At 52.8% G+C, this 24,876-nt stretch overlaps 8 protein-coding genes across 8 annotated transcripts; 2 read left to right on the top strand and 6 right to left on the bottom strand.

Annotated features, from left to right (window-relative positions):
• The first annotated feature begins 1,147 nt into the window (after positions 1-1,147).
• M430DRAFT_162048 (hypothetical protein) lies at positions 1,148-3,222 on the top strand. Its single transcript, XM_024863417.1, has 4 exons — positions 1,148-1,457; positions 1,502-1,704; positions 1,766-2,879; positions 2,988-3,222. Exons 1-4 carry the CDS (start codon positions 1,340-1,342, stop codon positions 3,041-3,043), a joined length of 1,491 nt encoding a protein of 496 aa, XP_024725546.1. The 5' UTR covers positions 1,148-1,339; the 3' UTR covers positions 3,044-3,222.
• Positions 3,223-4,579: 1,357 nt separating this feature from the next.
• Positions 4,580-5,712, bottom strand: M430DRAFT_47083 (hypothetical protein; the record flags this gene model as incomplete). Its single annotated transcript, XM_024867899.1, has 2 exons — positions 4,580-5,605; positions 5,653-5,712. 2 exons carry the CDS (start codon positions 5,710-5,712, stop codon positions 4,580-4,582), a joined length of 1,086 nt encoding a protein of 361 aa, XP_024725545.1.
• A 189-nt stretch (positions 5,713-5,901) lies between these two features.
• M430DRAFT_38715 (hypothetical protein) lies at positions 5,902-6,944 on the bottom strand. The gene is made up of 2 exons (XM_024867272.1): positions 6,484-6,944; positions 5,902-6,337 (listed from the first exon to the last, which is right to left on the bottom strand). Exons 1-2 carry the CDS (start codon positions 6,606-6,608, stop codon positions 6,226-6,228), a joined length of 237 nt encoding a protein of 78 aa, XP_024725544.1. The 5' UTR covers positions 6,609-6,944; the 3' UTR covers positions 5,902-6,225.
• A 2,644-nt stretch (positions 6,945-9,588) lies between these two features.
• On the bottom strand, positions 9,589-14,634 carry M430DRAFT_113365 (hypothetical protein). Its single transcript, XM_024861508.1, has 3 exons — positions 13,382-14,634; positions 13,168-13,333; positions 9,589-10,152 (listed from the first exon to the last, which is right to left on the bottom strand). The coding sequence occupies exons 1-3, from the start codon at positions 14,572-14,574 to the stop codon at positions 10,048-10,050; spliced, it is 1,464 nt and encodes a 487-aa protein (XP_024725543.1). The 5' UTR covers positions 14,575-14,634; the 3' UTR covers positions 9,589-10,047.
• Positions 14,635-14,757: 123 nt separating this feature from the next.
• Positions 14,758-16,297, top strand: M430DRAFT_132115 (hypothetical protein). The gene has a single exon (XM_024862227.1). The coding sequence runs from the start codon at positions 14,860-14,862 to the stop codon at positions 15,952-15,954; it is 1,095 nt and encodes a 364-aa protein (XP_024725542.1). The 5' UTR covers positions 14,758-14,859; the 3' UTR covers positions 15,955-16,297.
• M430DRAFT_38711 (hypothetical protein) lies at positions 16,260-17,457 on the bottom strand (the record flags this gene model as incomplete). Its single annotated transcript, XM_024867271.1, has 4 exons — positions 16,260-16,299; positions 16,354-16,721; positions 16,775-16,936; positions 17,269-17,457. 4 exons carry the CDS (start codon positions 17,455-17,457, stop codon positions 16,260-16,262), a joined length of 759 nt encoding a protein of 252 aa, XP_024725541.1.
• A 350-nt stretch (positions 17,458-17,807) lies between these two features.
• M430DRAFT_161981 (hypothetical protein) lies at positions 17,808-19,019 on the bottom strand (the record flags this gene model as incomplete). The annotated part of the gene is made up of 3 exons (XM_024863414.1): positions 17,808-18,208; positions 18,660-18,682; positions 18,885-19,019. Coding segments are annotated over 3 exons (371 nt in total), but the record flags the coding sequence as incomplete, so codon positions are not given.
• Positions 19,020-19,775: 756 nt separating this feature from the next.
• On the bottom strand, positions 19,776-22,009 carry M430DRAFT_161945 (hypothetical protein). The gene has a single exon (XM_024863413.1). It carries the CDS (start codon positions 21,815-21,817, stop codon positions 20,063-20,065), a length of 1,755 nt encoding a protein of 584 aa, XP_024725539.1. The 5' UTR covers positions 21,818-22,009; the 3' UTR covers positions 19,776-20,062.
• Positions 22,010-24,876: the final 2,867 nt, after the last annotated feature.

The following is a 24,876-nucleotide window of genomic DNA, read 5'->3' as shown; positions in this document are numbered from 1 at the left end:
AGATAAATATAAATATGTAATATAATATATCACATCCTCTGCGATTCTCGATTTCCGAGCGTCACACGACGTGGGAGAGGAAACAGGGTCAGCAGCACAGCCACGGCGCCGGAGGGAGGCTGCTCTCTGTACGTGGGTGAGGCTCGGGAGGTTTCCGACATCACGACATGGACGCCGTAGCATTTTATCCCATGCAGTACATGCAAGGACGGAGGCGTGAGCCTGTGAGGCCGGGGGAGACAAGAGAGAGGACTCGGGGGCGGTGAGTTGGCGAGTTGTTGAGGAAGAAAGAGGCTTTTGCATCGCCTGTCCTGCTTTCCGAGCTGGGAGGCCTAGCTAGGCAATAATGAGGGTATCGACAATGATATCTATAGTAAGGTCAAGAGCAAAGGCTATAGATCCATCCATCCACCAGATACTGAATGCAAATCCAGGTACATCTCTGGTCATGTGTAAGGGTGGGCAGTAGGGTGGTATGTTCCTGGCGACAACATCCTTGGGTTATCAGACACGAAGCCTCTGTCTGGTCTATAAGTCAGTCTGTGTCCTCCCCCTCCATCGCCAATCATTACTCAGTCACCTGCCGTCTTCCTCTGCGCGCCGTCCAGTGGCTAGAGCAAGTCACATTATTCACCGCGACAGACAAGTCTCGTACAGAGCAGTCCCTACTCCCAAGTAAGCTTGGCCCAGGACCGTCCGCTCATCCTGTTGTCTCCTAAGTGGCCGGCTCATCCCTAAACTCGCGGTTCTCTGAGTTAATAGGCCTCTCGTCATCCTCCGCTGCCCTCCGTTCCCCATACCAGCCCCCCCGCGCCCGCTGTGGTCCTAGGCACAGTGCACATTCCGCATTCCCAGACACTCGGCGTTGCACGCGCAGAGAGAGTACAAATACCTCTGTATGTACCCTCCCGCCCGTGGATCTTTGGGTCAAGAACCGATCCACAGATCTCCGCATAGCCCTGGCTGCAGACCCTGGGCTCCTCTCCTCAACTCGTGTCTCGTTTAGGTTTAGCCCGCGTGTGGTTTGATAGAGTCCCGAACTGCGAAGGACACGAAAGTCTAGAACCGACAAAAAGCTTCTTTTCGTTTATTGTTCCGCTTCCTCTCCCACCCAATTCAATCTATCACATCCCACACACCCCCCCGGCTGCCAGAAGGACCCTCGTTTTTCAATTCCCACCCTCGTTTCCTCACCTTCGAAGTCAGTCCGAAAGAGGCTTGTCTCTGGATGCCAACTGCTCAGACTGCGTCATCTGTCGCAGCTTCTTCTAGGTAGGCTTGCCTACCTGAGGAGAGCTGCTGCAGTCGGCGGCGGTTTTTTCTTGCCTGTGCTACGAGCATGTCGTTGATTCTGCCCAAAGGCATTGTGGTCAACAACTCTCCCTATATCGAGGGAAGCATAGAGCGGATCAGTACTGAGCCTTTGGATCTTGCGGACATTGCCAAGTTCTGGAAAGGTAGAACCTCTGTCACCGGGATGGTCCGTTCTAATGTCTCCCAGTCTACACCACCACAAAACGAAGGCTCCTCGATCCCACCGCCGAACGTCTCGAGAATTACTGGTGGCGCATATGGGGCAGTCGGAAACGAGAGCTGAACGGTGCCACCATTGCCGGCCTGTTCTCGCACATCTCACATGGCCAGAGCTTTGTGCCATTACGAGGACCTCCAAATCGGGATGAGGGAACTCCTCCCATGGTATGGGTTACATCCCCCCTCCCCCTTCTCGCACAAGCCGCGTCGTACTGAAACTTTGGCCTCTTAGGAGAGAACTGCCCGCGCTGGGCCCCGCGGCTCGAGTTCCACTACTGTCAGCCGTTCGCACCAGGGCCGTCCGAGTACTACGTCCTCATCGACAACATCTAGAGCTCCCTCGGTAATGCCACACCCCATACTCAAGAAGTCGAGAGGTCCTTCTACAACAGGACCCCGGCCAACTGCCCGCTTCATCTCGCCGCACGAATCTGAAGATGAGTCGATGTCGTCGGCCAGCTTTAATTCACATGTCACTGTACAACCCCCTTCGCCTGGTTCGCCGAGTTCCAAAACAGAAAAGAAAGCGGCGGCCACTTCCGGAACTGTTAGCAAGAAAAGCCCCGTGGCTGTCAGGAAGAAAAGACCCGTAATAGTCCGACGCAAGAGTTCGCAATCTTCGTCCGAGACTTCCTCTAAGACTGCCGAGACGACAGCATCTACTGAGCCCCCGTCATCACCAGAGAGGACCCCACCCATACCCCCGGAGTCATCTAATATCTGCAGCAAGGAACCCCCGCAGGCAAAACTACAGGAGAATTTCTCTCCCTCTGATCGATCATTGACACCGTCACCAAAGAAGCGGGGCACCACAAATTTCACGGATTCGACGGGTTCTTTGTCACCGACACCTGGGGCTCGCCAGGATCAAGATGAGCATATATCAGGTCCAGATGTGGCTTCATTTGGAGACCAAGGGCCTTCTTCTGCCCTCCGCGCTATGGAGAATCGACAAGCATCCGGAGAAAAGATCCCTGCCGAAGAGCTTGCGGCAAGTGTTATGAAGGGACCGGCGCTTGCTAAGGCTGATGACCGTGTCGTGGAGGGTTCCCGATCAACAGCAGAAAAGTCCTCAGCCCAGTCCCAAAGTGATGGTCCCCAGTATTCGCACAGAGCGCACCAGCCGACTCCTGCTGGCAAACAGGAGCCCCATGATCTTGGTGCCATTCGCTATTTATCAAATGATCCCAAGAGTACACCCAGCTTAGCACCGACCCTTGCTGCTGCTACTGGGCAGCTCGACTTGGGTGGTGATGTGGCGGACCCAGCCCAAACAACTTCAGTATCCAGTCCCAGAAAGCCCGACAAGGGCAAGGGAAGGAGTTCAGAAGATGCGGGCCCTGCCGGTGCGTTTACCAAAAGACCAATTACCCCAACTTCTAGTGCAGATGTGCCGGAGGGCTCGGGTTCCCTGATAAGGAGCAAGAGCCAACTGACTCTCCTACTCGAAAAAGATCGAGCGCGGAGTGCGGAACATAGTTCCAAAGACCGGAAAAAGAGCAGCGGGTAGGAATAAACAAAAAAGAAACATATAGATGGGGTTCCGGGGAGGTTGTACATATCAAGTCGGGCGACTGGGACCACACGACACCGCGGTACGGGGTCGGCACCAAAAGTCACTTTAGCGATTCATCATTCCTCTCTTCCTCTGACGGCTGTTGCATTGGGAGGCGCTCTTGGGCTCGACGATTTCTACTTCTTTTGCCTAAGCTATAGGTTTATTCTAGGGTATCGTTGCTACGGGGTATAACATTTGGACAGCGTTAGCATTATTAGCATTAGCCTCTCGCATTGCTCTCCAGGACGGTGTTTTATGACCTTTTCCGTTGAGGCATGAGCATAAACATGAGCAAAAAGCATCCGATGGGATGGTTGGCGTGTATGATATGATATATCCCCCCTTAATGGATGGATGGGTGGAAGAAGGCCTGGCAGTACATACAAGTGCCGAATACACAGGGAGAATCTATCCGAACTATCACGCCATCAACGTCGTCATCTATCTAGTAGGCAATAGCTTCTAACATGAGTGCTGTGACTGCTGCAAATCTTGATGAGAGTTATCGGTCTTGTTGCTCTAGCTGCGGTTCGGATCCCTCTGCGAACGAGGAAACAAGCCCCCCCTCACGGCCCAGTTCTGCCCATTGGCACCCTTCTTCTGTAAAGCATAGAGTCTATCTAATTAGTCTCCAGAAGCACATGCACGCCTACAGAAAAAAGAATTAAGTGATTAATGATTATGGTATGTCAGGAATAAACGGACAGATGGATCTCTGCGGCAGCAGATGCCATACATACGTTACATACTGGTATTCGATATATCCCATCCGTACACGAGTATCAATCAATCTCAGAACCTTCCCCGACCGAGACGCGAGGGCGGCGGCGTCATATAGAGAATCCCCTATCCTCTCCTCCCCGAGCTCATCGAGTGTGATGGGCAACGTGGTCCTCAGTTCTATGCTTTATTATGAGTATGCTGCTCCCATAGATGGATGAAAGGGGTTTCGTGTCCGAGATAGGATGAGTATGTACTCGAGGAGGTATAAGGTCAGTCGTCAGTGACCGTTGGGCACTAGCTGGCTTGAGGTGCACGAGGATGGCGAGCGGGGAGGCGGGATCAGGTCAAGATCTCGCGGTATTCCCTTCCGGACTTCGAGATGGACGCGTGAGGCGATAGCAATAATACATCTTGTGGGGTGGACCTTCGGGCAGGCTCACTCTGGGGCATTGCTTCTTGTATCGTCAAGGTGAAGAGAAGGATATAGAAGGCGGGAGTCGAGGTCAATGGCGTCGGATCTGAGAGGCCAATGCAGAGAGGGGTGGCCTGTGGTCATTGTCCTGAGCCCAGATGTAGAAGAGGCGAGGTTGCGGTGATCCGGAAGATACTTGATTAAAGTTCGGCTTCATGATAGAAGAGCAAACCAGATGAATACGGTCAAGCGAGATATCACCTCTTGTTATCATCCGGTTTCTTGGGGTTAGTAAGAGGCATGCAGAAATCGAGGAGCATAGCTTTGATACTTTTATCGTAGCCGATTGATTCTCACTCCGGGGAATTAGGCACAGCGCTCTCTGCCGCCAGAGAGTATCTCTGAACGGTCTCCCCGAATAATGCTCGGGCGACACGGAAACTGTTCCAGCTGCGGCCTAGGTGGACGTGACTGCTGCCGAGAGCTACATCACGGCAATCCGTATTCTCCAAAAGTTCAGACCGGGATTTCGGTCCCATGAAACTACAGATCGCGAGATATTCATCATCCAGCGTCTTCGCCTGTTCGAGAAACTCCGAGGTTGGCAGCTCGCCGTTCCGCATGGCACTTCGTAATGAAGCGAAGCGGATCATCAGGCTATGGAGACGCCATCGGGGGTCGCTGGTGTCCATGAAACGGGATGCATTGGTCCGGAGAGCTATCATTTCTGGCGGGACTGGAACCTCGCGTTTGATGCAGTTCAATATGACATTTGAACACAGCTGCAGGAACATCCTCTTTCCGGCCTCGGTGCTGAATTGATCGCTGCCCCGAAGCCTGACGATAGCGATAGCGCCATCATTGTGCTTGGTCTCAGGCTCAAGAGGAACCTCCCCCCTTTTTATTAGATGTTCGAAGAGGTGCAGCAGGAGGACAGCGAGGAGAGTGATATTCTGGGTAGCGAGATGCGGCGAAGACAATGCCTTGTTGAGTAGGAGCAAGGCTGAGCAGTACATCTTCCGGGCGCTCTCTAGGATCAGAGGAGAGTGGTGCTCATTAGAGAGAAAGGCTAGGCTTGCTGCTCTGACGGCTGCGGTGAGATGCCCGCAGTCCATCGACGGGCGAGGGGGATAGAAGGTCTGCATGTAGTCATAGGCAGAGGAGTCGCCGAGAACATACTGGGAGACAAACCAAAATTTGGCCCGGAGATCTAGGGGAAGGACGATGGGAGCTGGTGGTGGTGTTGATACTCCAGCAGTAGCTCTTCGGACGACTGACTTTGTTTCATCTCTGAAGACAAGGTTCTTGGGATCGTGGTAGCCAGGACATGAGATATTAGCCCTCAAACATTGCCCACAGGAGTCTCTTTTTTTGTCGCACTGGATCCTGTCAGTAGTAGACAAAGATCTGTACTGATACAACTTACCTTGATGTTGCGTCTTCTACATTGGCGACACGAGGTCGATGGTTTGCCGCAATAGACCATTTTGATGGATCGTCTGCGTAAGGCGATCTCTATCTTGTTGGAAATGGCCCTACATCCATCAAGGAAGCTGGAAATACGTAAGTTCAGGCAAGAATACTGCCCGTGGAGTTACAGTTATTATACCGATCTGTAGTAAGATGTCGTCCTTGATACCGCTGTCGCTTATATAAGCCTGATAGAGCCTCAATGAGCTGCGTCGATATGAGTAGCAGGAAATTGAAGGGTTGTTTCCTTGGACTCATCATTATCATTCAAATACCTATCTTCAGTACTCGCATAACATTGCAGCTGCTGCAGGATATCTATCACCGGCTATTGAAAAGCTTAGAAGATCGGCAATCTCTTTCAAATCCCCATAGCAGCTGCACACTTATGCAATTCTCCCGGACCCTCGACCTGGACCTCGCACCCAGCATGAATGGCATTCCCGGCTTGCCGCTATGGTATCTCACCAACGACAGGGCCAGCTGCGCAGAAGTACATCTTTTGGTCTCCGCGAGCTTTTGCAGCTCCTTAACCAACTCCGAGTTTTCGGGATTCATGCTCTGGAAGCGGGGGAGAAGCGGTGATGGTCATTCCCCAGGTCTTTGGGCTTCGGATTCCATACCTCAACATTCCGGCACCACTACACGATCAGAGGGTCAATCATTGCCAATCTGAATGGAGCAGGAGTTGTGAAATATGACCCCTAGGCCGTGGATCATCACCAATCTCGAGACACCGCCTCCAGTGTTTCAGAAGGGTGACTTTTTCAAGCCTCGGGTGGCTTACAGCGGAATATGGGCACATATGGTTATACCAAGCTCGGCACATGTCTCTGCCACACCGTTCATGAAGATGTCTGTTGCCCAGAGTGGGACTTCGGCCTCTAGCCTGTCGATCCTGTGAATCTTCATGGCTCATCGGATGGTCTCGACTTTGACTCCCGACAGCCCGATACTACCAATCTTGCCTCCCTAACAAGTTGTCCAAGTATCTCAACAGTGGTTTCGATAGGAACATTAGGGTCAACTCTTCGACATCCGAAGCTGTCAATGTTTCTTTCCGTCAAGATTGATTGCAATTGTCCGCCATCCTCCTCAGACCCTCTGAGGAGCCGTCGACCTGAAAGGCAGTCATGTTAACGACGCTGCTCTTGATACAAGAACTAGGTTCTCGGGATATCTTGTAAAATTTCGATTGGGGAGGTGGAGGAAATTGTTCTCCGGAGTACCATAGAAGTTGCCCCGCACTAAAGATCTCCAAGTCAGTCCTTGCCGTCCTCCATGGACGGGGCGTGGGTAGCGCAAAAGAGTGAGGAGAGCGGTCCTCATAAAACGTCTGCACCGCATGCGAGGGCTTCTTCATCACTCTGAAGGCAGCCTCATTGGAAATCGGTCCGCCACGTGAGTCCTGCAACCCAAAGTAACAATTGTGGGTGTGACCATATCCGGCATCAAAACATACTCACGGGCCCGAGACCGTTTCCAGACAACGGCTTACCTATTAGTATAGCAGGCTAGCAGCCATGCTCGCTTTCAACGAGACAGGAGATGTATGAGATGTTCAAGTGCCAAGGATGGACCTGCCCAGAAGAATGGAAATTGATGAGAGCCAGAATTGAAGAGACAACGGGTCTATATACATACCCACCAGGCTTTTTGTCATATCCGTGACCTATGCGCCATGTGTGATTGAGGAATGGTAGGACAAGCCCAGCGCGCAGAAACAAGTTACATACTGTATTGGTACTAGCGGGAACGGCAGCTTCAAAGATAGCCACGGTACTGCGTACTCCAACCCACCTCATGAAATAGACATATCCAGTACCATAAAAGCGGATGGCAAGGTACTTGGCAATCAGTAAGTAGAGACAAATGGAAGTTTCATTACCGATATGCAATCTCAATTCCTGGCCCCCTTTCGATAATTGATCGTCTGGGTGTAGGCGAGCACGTGAAATTCCGTCAACCAACACCGACGACGCGTACTCAGATAAGCCACAATCAATCTATGATTGTTCCAGCCATTGCGAAAATATAGGAAAGGGGAGGGGGCAAATCCGCTTCCCAATTACCATGGGATGCGTCCTCACGAGCAACTGATCAACCCCACGCCTTTTGGCAGGGAGCAGGGGCATTTCTCGCTTGAGGTATGAAGAGTGTCACAATATAGGAGACTCCAGGGAGAACGTAGGAATGGAGAAGCAAGCTTGGAGTGGTGGTGGTGATAGCACTCTAGCCGTCCCGATAGGATGCCGTGGAAGGAGGAAAGCCGTCAGACCAGGCGGCAGGAGCGGTATTCATGACAGCCCTCCGAGAGAGGTGATGCATAGGTCTCACTAGATACCTATGCCCCTCGTCCACGGGTCATCCATTGTAGCTTGTGGATGATGGCAGATGAAAGGCAAACATACAAGACAAGTATCCTGACTGTCATGGGTTGAATCGCACGGGTGGAAGAGTGGAAGATGAGAGACACAAATCCATGGCAGGAGGAGCATGGCAGAGACAGGACGGGATGGAGGGGCAGCACGTGACCTGCGTACCCTTGGAGGGGCGGTTGCTTATCTGTAGGACTGAGCTCATGATCGGGGAGAGTGGCGCATGACGCCGCGGGATGATCACCCATCACCGCGCACCGCGCACCCACTTGGATGAGATCACGAGAGGGGGGACGGGAAGCAATTGATCAATGCCGTTGACCTCAATTGGGGCTTGACCCGGTCAGAACAGGGTCAGATGGATTGGGCCTGAATCAGTCGAGTTGAATTGGGATGGAGTGTATCGGTAGGATAAGCACAACGAATTAAGGTTATCCCTTATCTCTCGGCCGCCCCCCCCCCCCTCCGGCACGACCCCTCAGGGACTATACGTGGTACTTGATGCGTGCGGATCCCGATCATCCTCCCGCTGCAGGAGCCGACTCGCAGCCAGCTAGAGAGCGCTGTTGATGCTGATGATTATTGTCTCATATTGCCTCATGGTGATGCGTGGATGGGGATTGGGTGGGACTGCGGGTAGAGGTCAAGTATATCATTATTACCTACCTCTTGAGCATAGGACTAGCAGACACAGCAGGCATATCTATTTCGGGGAGGGCGGGGAGACGGGCGACGGATGAGATCAGGTCTGTCGGGGCAATTAAGCAGGAATTAATAATTAATAATGATATGACGGCAAAGAGAGGGAAGCATTGATGAGGGGAATTCATAATTCATAATTCATTAATAATCACATGGTAATAAATGATGAGATTTGGCAACTGTGTCGAGGTACCTGGTAGGAGAGACATGTCAGCAAAACACGTGTGGCACGACGGGAGGGCCAGAGTCTGTAGAGATGGGACCCGTGGCCATGGGTGCAGAGGCAGTGAGGTGTAATCGTGGCGCCCTTGGCAAAGAAGAGAGGGAGGTAGGAATAGAGAATGAACAGCAGAAGAGAAGGCGAGTTTCTCTCGTGGAGACTCTATCTATCTGGTCCATCCGTTGAAACTTGATGGGGCATGGCTCTGTTAAGGCAGCAAGGCGGTCAGGCATCAATGTCCCACCGGGCCCACTTATCGGCCCCGGACAGAAACAAGGGACTGCAGGGAGAGGGCGCCCTCTGATTGGCCAATCCGTCCCGGCCATGGAATGCATTGGCGCCGCGGTGACTCTCAAGTGTCGTGTGTTCGCGCCCGACCAACGCTTCGCTCACAGAAAGTGACTCACGGGTGGAGGAGGGAGGAGACTCAAGAAGGGAAAGTAAGAGAAGCCGAGAGAGAGAGAAGAGAGACGGAGGGAGGAAGGACCCAAGGGCCCCTGGCTAGCCGCTGTCTCTCTGTCTCTCTTGTCTCGCTCTCTCTATAGTCTGCCTCTGCCTCTTGGTCTCTTGGTCTCTCTCTCTCTGCCCTCTGCAATGCCGCATCACTTGCTCCATCTGCCATCCACCATCCACCATCCACCATCCACCATCCACCAACATATCCACCTCTCACCACCCTCCATCTGTTCTGCCAACATCCACCACTCACCACTCACCCTCCATCCTCCAATCCACCCGCCCAGGGCCCACGCGCCTTCTCCAGTCAGGTGGGGAACCGGGCACGGGCAACAAGACTGGCAAGTAGGTGCGAGGTGCGAGGTGCGAGGTGTGAGGTACGGCACTGCCATGTACATGTTATCATCGATGATCTGATTCACAGGCAACAATCACTCCCCCGCGGGTCACGGGCCCCAATCGTCCACCAGAGGTGCAAGTCCTCCTTGGCTTCATCATCATCATCATTATCCTCGTCCTCCTCTCTTCTTCTTCTTCTCTTCTACTTCTTCTTCTCCTCCTCCTTCTCCTCCTTCTCTTGCATTGCATTGCATTGCTACAGGTTAGGCAGAACCCAACCGCCAGTTCTATTTATTACGCCTCCCCCCTCTCTGCTCCCTCCTCTCTTCTCTCTTCTCCCTCTCCTCCTCTCCTCTCCTCCCTCTCTCTCTCTCCGCATTCTTCGCATTCCTCCTCTATCCAATCCAATCCAATCCATCTCCTTACACCGTCTGACACTCATCCGTCGAACCAATTTGCATTCTTTCTCTCTCCAGCCCGTCGCCCATTCGACGCCCTTCTTTTTGCCGGGCCCGAGAATCAATAGCGCTCGCTCGCATTGACTGGAATCCGCATCTTACAAAGAACCAACCGATCTGACACCCCTCCCGCCTTCCCCACTCCGCCCCCCCTCTCCCTCCCCTCCCAGCGCGGCCTCCCAAAACAGTACTTTACTTCAAGCGCCCTCTCGAAACCTCTGCGCAAATCAATTCATCTTTCTTCTTCAAAATCCTCCTTCAGAATCCGCCTGCCCTCTTCCACGCTTTCCACTTCCCCGCCCCGCGGCGGAGTTAAGCCCTCTGCAAAATCCGATTCTTCTCCAGAATTCGCCACACGCTGTTAGGCTTCGGGGGAGACGCACACCACCACCACCACCAGCCTGGCTGACAAAACAGCCTCGATGCTGCCTTCCACTATCTTCCACCGCCCTGGCTCTCCCCTTACTCATCCCCTCGCCGATTCATCTGCCACTTCTTCTTCTCCTCCTCCATCCTCCTCCATCAACGCCACCAACACCACCAACACAATCATCTCGGGAGTCCATCGACCCGCCATCATGGACCACATGGAGCGCAAGAACCAATTCGCCCTCCAGGACAGCCTCATGTCGCCTCCAGAACCAACACCCCACGACAGCTTCACCCACCACCCATCGTCTCCAGAACGCCCAGGCGGCTCGCACATGAAGCCCTTGTTCGCAAACTCGGCCGCCAGCTTCCCCATCTCGCCGCCCGTATCGCCTGCATCCAAGACTATCACCGCTGAGGAAGCGGCGCCTCTCGTCGTCCGGGATCCCATCCTCTATCCCAATCCAGAAGTCCAGAGCGCCTCTCCCTCGCAGGCCCCGCTCTTCACCGACGACGAGACATTGGCAGCACAGCGGGTAGTGGATGGCCATGTGGCGGCCAGAGAGTCGAGCCTGTTCCGAGAGGCGTCGCCCCCACGCCAGAGCGAGTACGAACTCGCGCTCGAGTTCAAGTCACAGGTGGCCAAGGCCTACAGCGTCAATCGGCGTCAGTGGTACAACAGGGAGCGCTCGTACCTGCTAGAGGACAGGGCCCTGCACGCGGGAGCCAGACGCTACCCGACCATTGCTCCGGCGAATATCAGAAGCCATCATGCCGGGGGAGGCAGCGCGAGGAAGCAGCCGGCGGCCAGACCTTCGAAGGTCGTCCGCCCGCCCAAACCGAGCAGGGCAACGCCCGATCCGACCAGGAGAGTTGCGCGCGAAGACAAGGACTACCTCTCCCTCCCCGACTACTGCCCCCCGCTGTCCAGCCTACCGAGCAAGCCCAACTCGCTGAAGGTGGATTGGCGAGGGGCCCCGATCGATCTTCGACTCGATCCCAATGCGCACCTCCTTCACCCAGACGAGCTCCTTCTCGCGGCGAACCTGCGTCTCGACTGCGCAACGTACCTCACGTCGAAGCGACGGATCTTCATCAAGAGGATCGAAGCCTTGAGGATCGGCAAAGCGTTTCGCAAGACGGACGCTCAGCAGGCGTGCAAGATCGATGTCAACAAGGCCAGCAAGCTCTGGCAGGCATTTGAGAAGGTCGGCTGGCTGAATCCAAAATGGGTCGAGAAGTATGTGTGAGGGAGGCGGCGGCGGTACCATCGATCCTGTGGGGCAGCCCTGCTCTCTGCTGTTCCGATGGGAAACCCACCCACCTCGGCATCCGGGGGAGGCTCGCTTCTCTCGCCGCCCACCCGGTACGGCGACACAACATAAACACAACCAACACGACGTTGATGATTTTCTTTGGCAGCCTCTCAGGCTTTTCATACTTTTGCATTGCGAACGGTTATTCGCACCGACACGGATCATCTGGTAATGGCCTGGGTTAGGAAGGGTTTTATGGGATATTATCTCGCAGGAGACGTTTCTCGGTTACATTTGCATTGGGTTTGCTGATACCCAGAGCCCGCCCAGCTCCACTCTCGTGACCCTACATAGGATAGGGGCTTTCTTACATTTCATTTTCAGGCCAACGTTTAGTTACATGGAGGTTATGTTCGGCGTTTTGTTCTCTTACAGGATTATTGTGGTCTCTCGGCTTGGATGGGACTGGGGAACTCCGGCTTGCATGTGCATACGGACATTGGGTCCTGGATGGATATATCTGGTCTCGTCTCATTGAACTCTTCCCTTAGGCGGCTGCATACAGAGGTCTCTAGACGCATTGAGAATTTACATATTGATACAATCTTATTCTACCATGTGAGAGAATGTTAAGACCGATGCTCCAAGGCGTGGAGCAGAGAGTGATGTTTTAGGCCCAGTGACTCCTTATACCGTTTGCTCATATTCCCTTCTGCTAACTGCTTCAGAAAACACATACGCGCACCCACGTTTGCCTTGCAAGTCCATGCACGTCAGCCATAGAAGTCAGATAGTTCGTGACAATGCATGAGCTTGGAATGGCTTAGCTAGTGTAGCCATCCCCTTAGAACCGACCAAAGCCTATGTAATCAGACCGTATTTCAATCCTTGCCAACCTAGTACCCAACCCATTGCCCATCCAAAAGCATTACTCCCCCTAAGTGTATCCCTGATTCTACATGTAAAGAGACCCATCTACGTGAAATCATAAACCATCAAGGCCTGCCCTCCACTCCCCGACTCCTTCAAAACAATGACAACCTCGTCGTCGAACCCCACCCACTGTTTCCGCGCCTCCGTCTCCGTCTCCATCCCCTGCCCCCGCGGATCGTCCGTAGGCATCTCGGCGTGCGACTCATCCTTCGTCTCGGCACGGATCATCACACTCCGATCCGTCAACCGTGGTCTCGCCGCACTACTGATCCGCTTCCTCGCATTCGATGTCGAGTTCCCCGGAAACCCGCCCTCGAGCTCCCAGACCCGGAGTTCATTGCCCCTGGTGCTGACGCTGACAGCCTTCCCCCGCGGTGTGATCTCTGCCGCGGAGACGGACGAGGTATGCCCCCACAGCTTGGTCCCGGGGGAGATGGAGAGCGTGGTTGGGTCGGAGGTGCAGAGGTAGAGGGTAAGGGTGTTGTCGGGGTGCGTGGCTAGGATGTAGGGGTGAGAGTAACTCAAGCTTGTTGGTGGGGTCGTCGAACTCCCCGAATGCCAAGGAGTCGGGGACTGGGAGCCAGGTGATGGAGAGGGGGATGGGGAAGATGGCAGCGTGGAGGATAGAGAGGAGAAGCCTTGCGGGAGCGCAGATGCGATTCGGGAGAATGTGACGAGGCCCGTGGTGAGGGAGAGGTGAAGTTCCTGAAGGCCCACCGTGTACCCGGAAAGGTAGGTGGGGAGCGAATAGGCGATGCTAGCTATGAGACTTCTGGACGTCGTGCGGATTGCGAGAGATAGGGGTGGCCAGGAGGTGTGTGACTTGAGTGAGGCGAGGAGGCGAGGTTGGGGTGAATTCGAAGACGGGCTTTCTGTCCTCGAAGGGATCTCTTCCACGTTTTCCACCGAGGGCGAGATCTCGTCAGCATCTCGAATGGGAACTTCTCGGCCCAAGGTATAGAGCGACAACAGCTGCGAGTCGGTGATGGTGAGAATGTAGGGATTTGCATACGCAATTGCACCCAGCGTCCCGTTACTCGATTCAGGGTGTCTGTACGCCTGCGCGAAGGTCCTCTGCTCAACGTGAAGCCTCCAGATCCCCCACCCGCCACCCGCGAACCCAACAGCAATTCCTAGCCCACTGGTCTCTGACTGCTGCTCATCGACGGCCAGGCAAGTAGGCACGAGTCCCTTTTCCAACTGGCACTCCGCAACCAACGCCTTCCCCTTTAAATCCCACGCCCTCAGCCCCTCTTCCTTATCCGCTGTGACAACTACTCTCTCGGCCAGCTTGACCAACGTCGAGGGTACAGACGGGCGGTCCGCCAGGTGAATCTCTTGTGTCTCACAAGCACCAATCGACCAGTTATGTCGCAATTTGTACTGCCTTTTCCAATTTGTCTTCTTTCCATCTGCACGATTCACGAGAGAGTTCTCATCTAGCCATTTGCTCCTCTTGGAGGAGAAATTCAGAACATCGTCGGGATGCGCCGCCTTGATTCCTGGGATCCGAAGAGCTCGCGGGAGCACAAATCGGACGTAGTATAGGTTCTTCCATATTTGAGAGTCACCAGCGAGAGCATAGAAGCGGCGGGAGAGACGCTGGCACTGTAGGAGGGTCTGGATAGGCAGGAGATGCAGGATGCGGATGAGGAGTTCGTCTGAGAGGTCGGAAAGGTGGTCGGGAGGGCAGTTCGTTCGTGTTCTCTTTGATACTGGAAGCGGTATGGACTCGTCAGCACTTGAGCGGCGACGCTTGGGAGGCATGGCATCGGAGCCGGCTCGATGGTCGCTGGGCGTTGCTGGATGGCGATGGCCTTTGTGGTCGGTGTAAAAGCACTCCCTTGCTTATCTGAGCGACGGGGCTTATCATTATCGTCCGGTAGCACGTGATATGCTGCTCTACCTACCTATCAGCCTCGGCTTCACCACGAGTCACGGTTCAAGACTCGCGACCCCGACCCTGGCCCCTTTAACTTGACAACACCACGACCCAACTGGTCTTCCCGCGCGTTTACTACCCTCACATCCTCTTCCTCTCCTAATGCACAAATGGACTCTATCAAGAAGGGCAACTGGCGGGTCCCAACTGCTCTGACATTACCACCTAGATGGCTCAATGCCTACGGCGACTTCATCACCAAGAACCAAAGCTCTGTGACCCAGATAGAGTCGGCTCTACGGTCGTTGACATATGTCATCCCTGGACGATTTCGAGATGCCGAACTCGCATCAGAAAGCTTGCATTCCTCCATCCAGTTACTATCCATGTATCACGATACTCTCCTTACCCGCGCGATCTCGAAACTTCCTGGCATGCCACGGCAGCAATCCCCTCATAATAGATACACCAGATTCTGGATTCAACGTTCGAAACTTTATAGGCGGATAGCAACCCTGTTATCTATGATACAATACACGGAGCTGTTATGGGAGATGGCTGCGAAGAGGAGAGGGGAGAGGGTACGCTGGCGAGTCGTGGTGATACTAGAGATGATCAAGGCTATCTGTCGGCTATGTCTACTCAAGATAACGAATTCAAGACCGCTTGTCACCCCTCCGCTTCCAGAACGAGATGTCATCCCGGAGGAGGCCCAGGCCGAGGATGAGTTATCGGACGAAGGGTTCCCAGAGGTACGGACGACGGAAGTCAAGGAGTACAAGATGAAGCGGACAGGTCTGAGCCTTCCAACTCTTCCAAATCCGAGCGATATCTCCAGTTATCTCCTCTCAAGAGTCTTAACGGCGGATGATATCAAGGCGCCCAGCGCCCTTCTCAACAGGGTCAACGGATCAGCCCAGGTTGCGGAATGGCTACATATCCTGCAACCGGTGGTCTATGCAATCGCAATGGCCAGAAGCAAGGACAAAAAGAACTGGCAGCCTTGGTTACTGGGCCTTAGTATCGAATACGCTGCAAGGCAACTGAGGAACGACGGGTTGAGGACCACTACCTTGGAGAAAAACGAGTGGGCAGCTCGTGGGTATAAGATGGGCATGTGGGCCATGCGCGGAGCATTCTACGAAAATGTAACAAGAGGCTTACTTCATGCGACATCTCAGAGACTCCCCTCGTTAATATCAGGCATCCTGGACGACTATTTGTATCTATGGGACGGATATTATTTCAGCACCAGTTCCAATTGATAGGAATAAATTGCCTACGAAGACGGAATTCGAACGACTGTCATTTGGATGTCTTGATATAATATGCTCGTCCGGCCAATGCACAGAACAGTGACCTGGTCTAACGACTCCGCCCAACCCAAATAGCTCTCCCCAGTACATCAAGACGTAGGCAAGAGAGGACCTTGCGTCGTGTTAGGAGCGAGGGCGAACCTACTGAACTGCAGAAAGAACCAATCGGCGGCAGAGTACAAGCTCAGTGATTTAGTAATTGACAAACTGCTCAGGAAGCATCTCGCCATATATTCTACTGGTCATCTATGTAGCTATGAGTCTTGGTACTTATCGAGAATTTCTTCGTCCCAACTAGAAGTTCGTTAGCCTTACCAATAAAGCAAAGTATGACCCATATGCACTCACCTCAAGAACTTCCCACTCAATTCCTTGTCCGCTTCCACTGATAGTTTAGCTATCACATGTCCTGGCTGCTCTGGCCTCAGAAGCTTTCCACCCTCGTACAAGCTCTTGAATCTCTCTGCCTCGTCGGGATCCATGACGGTGTTGTGTTCTCGGACCACTCTTTGCATTTCTGTATCAATGACGCCAGGCCGGATGGATACAGAGGTGATTTCTGGTTCTTCAGCGGAGAGTGTCATTGCAAGGTGGTTCATAGCTGCTTTTGAGGATCCATATGCACCCCATGCCTTGTAGACGCCGGTTGCGGCTCCCGAAGAGGTCAGGATGATCCGGCCGTGTGTTTTGCGAAGTAAGGGAATAGCGGGCTTGATCTAATATCATACTTTTAGCATAGAGTATATCACGCGGAACCAAGAACACCTACGAATGCGACCGCACTGAAGAAATTGACATCATAAAGAGATCGCCACTCTTCGGGCGTGCTGTCAGCGATTCTCTTCACGGGGGTGAGGGTTCCATGGTTGACGATTAGGCCATCGATCTGGGAGAAAGCTTTCAAAGCGAGCTCAACCGCCTTAGGTCCTGCCTATAATACTACCCATAAGCTTGATTCAGAGTATCGAAAGGTGAGCCAGGAAAAAGACAGTATTGGTTCTGCCTGGCCCAGAGGGGAGTAGTTCTGAGAGAAAGGCCGGATCCCAACTGTAGGGATTTTGACGCCCTGGGCCAGTGTTCTGTAAAACAGGGAACAGTGGATGTTGGGAACTCCTGGGTGAGACGATCGTCCAAAAGAAGATAGTGACTCGGGGCATTCGTTGAAGGCGTTGACAGTTGCTCTCAGACCATGATAATCTCTCCTCGGTCACAAGCATATTGCAAGATATGCTGATTCCCCTAAGACATGAGAAAGTAACATACCGAAAAGTCCGAAAGATCAGCAGCTAAGAATTCCACCTGCCCTGGGTATTCCGATTTCAACGCCTCCAGAGGGCCCGCACTCCTTGCAACGAGGAAGACTTTATGAGAATGTTGGAGAAGATACTTCGCAATCGCGAGGCCGATCCCTCTGCTTGCTCCTGTTACTATTATTGACTTCGAGGCTGACATGATGAATGATATGTAAGGCCCTATCGTATGGGTGGTAAGTCGGGAGAGGGAGAGGACGCGGACTGAGGGCCCTTGTTCACGAAATAGATGAGGTAGAGGCTGATAGGAAAAGCTCTGAAATATGATGATAAATACACAGTACTGTATGTCATAATAGTGGGGATCAAAACACCGCCATCAATCACGGAGCATTTTTCGCTAGGAGGGGTAAATAATTAGTAAGTGGAATAGAAGTAGTGTAGAAAAGCTATTCCCCTCTCTACTTTGGATACATAGGTAGCTACAGTACCTACCCTAGGTACGGAATACAGGTACCTCTGTTACATACATACTAACACGAGTTATTCATACGCGACTATTAAAACACAATGAATTATAAATCTATCTAAATTACTTGAGCGGGGTGGAATGCTGCTCAGGTATACCTTGGGGTCGAGAGGCCTCATTCATCGGCTTTGTATACATTAACAGATAAGAGACCGCCGCCAGAGACCCCTTGCTTTCTTTCAGTTCCTCCCAGATGGGGAGGCGGCTACCTTCACATCCCACGGAAGCAATGCCGATTGTGAAAGGCATAGGTGAAACGATGGCAGGGGTGATTCAGGGTAACCACATTGGCCAGCGTGAGTGGAATGTAAATGTGACCCAGGGGAAATACAAGCAGGTAGCGTATTATTCGGGCGGAGTAGGCATACGATGGTTTATCAAGGCCTGAAAAGCATGAGAGCTTGGGAAGTGTATACTCAAAAGACTGAGACAGTGTTAGCAGGAATTCCATGACGAGTTTACCCGCGTAACATTGTAGATAGTAAAGGCTTCAGTTGAAAGATGAAAAGTCTCGGTTTTTTCAGCATCGGACACAAGTGTCTTCAGCATTAGCATGGATTTGTTACATCATAAGCATCGGAAAGAAACGAGTATTGCCCGATGACGAGAGAAGAAGACAAATGATACCCACCTACTAGCATATGGGAGCATGAATTTCCTCATCCATTATTTGTCCTGAAACGACTCGAATTAGTCTCTTTGTCAACGAAAATATCCGCTGCAGATTGAAATGTCCCCGAAAGACTTGTCAGGTAATCAAATCGGTTTGCTCGTCATTGGTGATCTGTATTTGATAGTACTTTTTGTTGCTCATCATTCCATGTCGTATAGGGAGACCAGGATCGGATTCGTCAAGGAGCAGGAGTGCAACTCACAGTAAATATCTGCAGTCGAAGTTCTGCGGTGAAAGTAAGCTTCAATTATGTCAAAAGACCCGAGGACGAGACAAAAACAACAGCATGATCTCAGATAGTCCGTTTGGTTAAGACAGGTAGGTCACCATAGAAGCAGAAGCTCATTGGTAAGACAGGGGCGACACGAAAATTCATCACGATAGACCCGAAGGGCAAGGTAGGTAGGAAAAGAGGAGCGCAACTTACCAGAACCAAGGTATGGTAGACCTATCTCGCACCAGCTACAGCCAATGAGTATGTAAAGGCCAGATGATGGGACCAGTATATCGAGGCAACCTTCATCTTCGACTTCTTGAAAGAGCTTTGCAAAGTAAGATGTTGGGAGAATACGCGAGCGAAGTCAAAGAAATTTCCTGAAATATAAATACAGCAGATACTTAGCGCCGGAATCTTCCGTGCTCTTACCTACCTACCTACACTCGCGATTTACCCGGGGCTGGTGTTAACTAGCAACGCAGAACGTACCCAAGGTAAGCAAGCCACTTCACGGAATATCTGTCGTTCCAAGTAAGCATTGCCATCACCAGGTGTCCCATCGGGCTATGATCATGGCTCAGGCAAACCCCTCTTTCGGCACCAGATCGTTGGCATCTAAGAGGATTTACGGGATCACGATACATGCTTGGAACAAAGCCCACATCGCCAGCTCTGGATACATAGATAGGGTAGATAGCATCACTTCTTTGCAGAGATCTAAGGTAGTAGCTATTCCATCGATGCCAGAACGCCGAATACTGTGAATATGCCAAGCAAGAAACGCTTCCACCTAACCATTCATTAGTGCGACCCATTCCTGTGCGCTGCCCTGGATAAATAAATGCCGATTATGAGAGACAAAGTGTTCGGACGCCTTTTCCACCACTCTTTGATCGCTATGCCTTGTATTCCATTCCAATGCCCCCAGTGCAGCAGTAGCAATCGTACAGTCAACCACATCGGATTTTTCAAGCCTGCCAGCTTGCGCTCTCAAGATTCTTTATGTTACGCCAGACGGAAATGACAGCAAAACGCGCCAGATGAAGAAAAATAGATAGACCGCAGGATAACACCAAAACATGCCGCCACCCCCTTCCAGATCCTGCTTCAACTCCCATAATTTCTACAACGCGCAGGGGGAATCTCATGATCGTAAACACCACGCTACAAGTATGTGAGGTGCGAAGTGCGAAATGCAAAATGCGAAATGCAGCCCAATGTGGCAACCCAAACTAACTCCCCCTATGACACCTTGAAAAAAAAGACAGACACGGAACCACAAATGTCATGTACAGATGTCTTCCCGAAAGTCCAAGGAAGAAGAAAGGAAGCAGCAAACCCAGATCGGCCGAGAACGCCAGCTCCACAGCATGAGTAACTTGAAAGATTTATCTGCCCATCATGTAGGCAGGGGGGAAACCGTTGTTTGCACCATTCAACATTGTTGAAGGACCTCCAGTGCTCATAGCCCCGGTGAAGACTGGTCCATTCCAGCCATTGCCGTTCCCTGCGTAGGGCACGGCGGCATACTGGCCTGGAACTCCGTTCATGGGGTTCATAGTATTCGTATACCCCAACCTGCTCGGTCCAAGCCCTGGCGGAGCAGCCAGGCCGGGTGGGGGGCCACTCGCTGTGCTGAACGTCGCTCCTGCACCACCCAGCATAACCCCATTCATACCTTGCATCATGCCGGGTAGGTTTTGGGGGGGCGGTGATGCTATACCTTGCCCCGAACGAACACCAAGTGGGTTTTTGGAAAAGCTCAGTCGAATGCCACCTTTGATGCTATTGTGGAGGGGGTGGCCATAGAGTTCATGAAGAGCCTTGGTTGCAAAGGAGACATCTTCGAACTCAACGAAGCACATTGGACCATTCTGTTTGGTTCTGAAACATAGACGTTTATATCCACGTTGTTTCGAGAACATAGCCTTGAGCTCATCCTCGGATGTATCGATCGGAAGATTGCCAACATAAAGCGTGTTACAAGGTGGATTCTGATCAGCCGGGTTGACTGGGGGAAAGTTATGCCGTTGATAGTGCTGGCTTCCAAGCTGGTAGTTCACTGGCGGCCCACCACTCGTCAAAGTCGTTGGAGACATAGGGTTCGCATGGGGTATGGACGACAGAGCCTGTGGAGTAGCCGTGAAAGAAGAGAGGGGCGCTGGACCAGCAGCATTCTTCGTATTGAGAGATAACCCTGCCATGCGGGAGATGGGAATCTGCGGATTCGTAGGACGACGTGATTGGATAGACGGGCCATTCTCAGCATACGCCACAGGGTCTTTAAGCAGCTCACCAGTTTCATCGTCGTCCACAGAATCATTGTTGATCAGCGACTTCCCGGTGATTCTCGTTCGGTCATTGAGGTGGTTCCCAATCGGCGATTGTGGGGAGAAGAGGCTCTGGTAGTGTGCACTGTTTTCCGGATTTGGAAGTTCGTTGCTAGTGTATGTTCCATTGCTCGGCGGCGATACCCTTTGGGCGGTTTGAAACGTGCCATTGAACCTGGAGGACTGACGAGGGGTGGGGCCGGCCGATGAAGCTGTCGATGAAGTCGAACTCGAGGGACCAGGATTTGGAGTATTATCAACAGTGTATCTCCGAGATGATGCGGTGCTCCCATAGAGGATCTCCACAATCATCTGCGCATCATTTGCGACATTCGGTTTCCCATCCAGCATGTTCTTGGCTTCAAGGGCCCCGGCATGAGACTTGAAGCGCAAAATAGCAGATCGGAACCCGGCATCTTCAGACTTATCGGCTGGAAGGACCTCTGCATCAATGAATTCCTTTGACCAAACCACCATCAGCCTCAAGGTGTCCTCGGTCGTATTCGTCGGAAGTCGGCGAATCAAAACAGAACAAGGCCCAGCGGTGAATGTGCCGCCTGATGGAGTAGAATTAGACCCCCCGTCACTGGCAAATCCATTCATTGTGGTCATTGACAGGGACTGGTAAGGTTGCTGGACACCATTAGATTGGCGAAAGACCTGACCAGACGGAACAAATGTGGGAGCGTTCATGGCATACTTTGGTTTTACGGTTGTGGTGTAAAGAGCTGGGCGGTCGGGTCCAGTGGCCGGATAGTCCTGAGTGGTTGAAGATATTATGTCCGCGCCAGGTTGGCTTTGGACGCCGTGCATGCCTCCGTAGGGCGATGATAGAGAAAGGGCTTTGCGACAAAGGCTTGTATGGTCAGTCAGATCGAAAGGACGATGCGCTCCCAGCCTTTAGCGTGGAGACGATAGAAGGTACCTTAGGAGTGTCGCATACGTGTGATGATCGCAGGACGAAGGGATCAAGACACGGGACAGATCTCGGATGCCTGGGCGACGTGGAAGGGTATCGGAGAAGGGGAAGAGGAGGCCGAATTGATGCAGAGCTGTTCGCGAATTCTCCGTGGCAGTAGTTGGGAGTTGTTCAGATATCGCGACCGACCGAATGCAGGAACTCGAGATCGAAGCCGGGGGAGCGCGCGACGGCGTACGAGGGTGCCGTAGCGTAGCGTAGCGTAGCGGATGGGATGGGATGGGATGGGATGGGACCAGCAGCGATGGCGGGAATTCTCAAGGAATCGGGCACGACCCAAGGTGCGAACAAGAGGCTGGGACGGATTCGACGATATGGAGATGGATGGATGCAGTACTCGGTAGGGGAGATTGGGGGGTGTGTGTTGGTTGTTGGCCGACGATAGCTGCTGTAGTGTGCAGTACTGTGGGACGGGCGAGACGACGAGACGATGAGGAGGCGTCGGAAGAAGTGAAGAGTTGCGTTTGAGGATTTGAGGAGGAGGAGGATGAGGAGGAGGGGGGGGGCGGGAGGTCGAGGCTCGTGGAGTGGGTGGTGGGATGGAGGGCGATCTCGTCTCTTTCTCTCCAGGAGCAGTAGTGAGGGAGGAGTTGCAGTCGACTGTTGGAGACCGGAGACTGGATGGAGACTGGATGGAGACTGGGACTGGACTGGAGACCGGAGACTGGACTGGGACTGGGGGTCGAGAACGTGTGGAAGTGGAGTTGATATGTAGGCCGCACCGCGTTACTGTACACAGGTCATTGCTGCCTTAGGAGTCGCCATTATTCGCTGAGGCCGCCACACCACGCTCCAGGGCTCCAGCCTCCAGCCTCCAGCTCCTCCCATCACTCCCATCGCTCCCATCGCTCCCTCACCCTCTGCCCACCATCCAATTATTGTCTCCAGAATCCCCCGTCGTCTCTATCTCTCTTGCCTGTGCGATGTACTGTAGTCTGTATATCTTGTCTTGCTTATATCATCTTATCGCTGCCTCTCTATCCTTCGCAATATCCCCCCTGACTTCGCGCCTGCTGCACCGCATTCTGTGCTCTGGACGCCATGGACTGTCTGACTGACTGACTGGCTGACTGACTCTATATTCCTGCGCGTATTCATGCTCCTATCAACAGTTATTATTGTCGGGACCGCTTCTCTCTTCTGACTTGCCCTAGATACGTGCACGCCTCTGCGTACAAGTATCACAGACCGCCTCCCCCGCCTGTCTATCACGACCCAGTCACCAAGCTCTGGGGCTTGGGCTCTAGCCTCTGGCACTCGCGCACCTTGCTCCTGGCCGTGCTGTGTCGCTTACAGTACTGTACTGTAGTCTATAGGAGACTAGGAGTAGTCGCTGGTCAGATAAGAACCCCATGCCGGCTCGCTGGGAACCGGCAATCCACCTACCACAGACTACCTAGGTACAGTAGTAGGCTGCCAGTAGTAGCAGCTTCGAGATTCGAGACTGCGATCCACCCATTACATAGCACTACTCGACTCGAGGCCCCCCTCCCGTACTGAGTACTACTTGAGAGTCTGAACCTGGCCACTACTACAGCTCGGGCCACTACGGAGGAGCGGCTAAAGTTTGGACTGCGGACGCCGGACTTGGACTACCGATGGATATATCCTTGTTGGACGTGCCGGTCGGCCAGGGTGGCTCAATCTCATGTACTCTCTACTACTGTACCTACTTTACTCCGTACTCCGTACGGAGTATGTACGAAGGCATATAGCAATGCAACTGAGCGTAGCTATGGGCAGGACGGCTTCGACTCAACTTCATGTTCATGTGCGGCCCGGCTAGATAGGCCGGACGGGGGACAGGCTACAGGAGAGATGGATCATGGATCATGGATGGGCGGGTGAGCTGCCACACAAAGTACAGACTGTCCGTAGGACTCCGTACGGCAATAATAATGAAACAGGACAAACGGTGTAGACCGTGTAGGGCACCACAGCCTTATGACTCTCCAGTGATCGTCCCTCGCTAGTTGCCATCGCAATTGTCCGCTGAAAACCTCGACCGTCGGGAAAGTTATGATGTGAATCAGGTGATACAGTACAATATGACAGAGTCCATGGGGTGTCGAATCGAAAGACCTTATGTTTTTGATCTTATGCTTTACTCTTCCTTTTGCCCATCCCCCACCCCTTCCTGTGCTTGGATCCGGTAATAGTCCGTCGTCCAAATGCGTACATCTCCCTCCTTTGGAATATGGGCTGCGCGGCGTCGTCGTAAGTTACGGGGTACAAATCCCAGTGTTGTGGGCGAGAGTCCAAGGCATCAAGGACCCAAAGGAGGAGCAGCCCTTTTGAATCTTGTGAGGTGAGGTAGGGTTGGCTCGTCGAGTCAAGTAGCGCTGCCTCCCGGGTCTTATAAGTTAGTCCTACTACAGGGCAGGGACTCGGAGTGTCCTCCGCACGGATGGTTTGATTTGCAAGCGTCAAGAGGGCGTTTCTGTCTCGGCATACGAAGAGAAAGCTGCCAGCACGCAGGTTACACAAATTCCTCCGGCGTAGGCGCTGCATGTTATATAGTAGTATGTGCATTATAAGGATAGGGGGGTTCCTTTATGCGTCAAGTGGCGCTTGATTGGGTGACTGGGTGGCTTCGCGTCTGTGAATAAGCCCGGGCTCGAGGAGGCGTCTCGGATTATACCCCGTAAGGTCCAATAATCGTTGTCAGCCGTTTTGGTTTTGACTTGTGGGGCAGACGGTCCATCCATCGACTCATCGAGGCACATGGCATGGCATGGCAGATCGTGATGTCTGCCGACTTTCGAATGGGAAAGGGGGGACGATTGGCCAGACCCATGGAGACTGCCACGATCGAGGTTTCTTGATGCTGATTATTCCGCATATATGATATATCCAGATCATCATTGGTAGCCTCATCGCGGGTTCGCAACTT

The sequence above is a fragment of the Amorphotheca resinae genome, assembly GCF_003019875.1.
Source record: "Amorphotheca resinae ATCC 22711 unplaced genomic scaffold M430scaffold_1, whole genome shotgun sequence".
Classification (NCBI taxonomy): domain Eukaryota; kingdom Fungi; phylum Ascomycota; class Leotiomycetes; order Helotiales; family Amorphothecaceae; genus Amorphotheca; species Amorphotheca resinae.
This window is presented reverse-complemented; position numbering and strand designations above follow the sequence as displayed.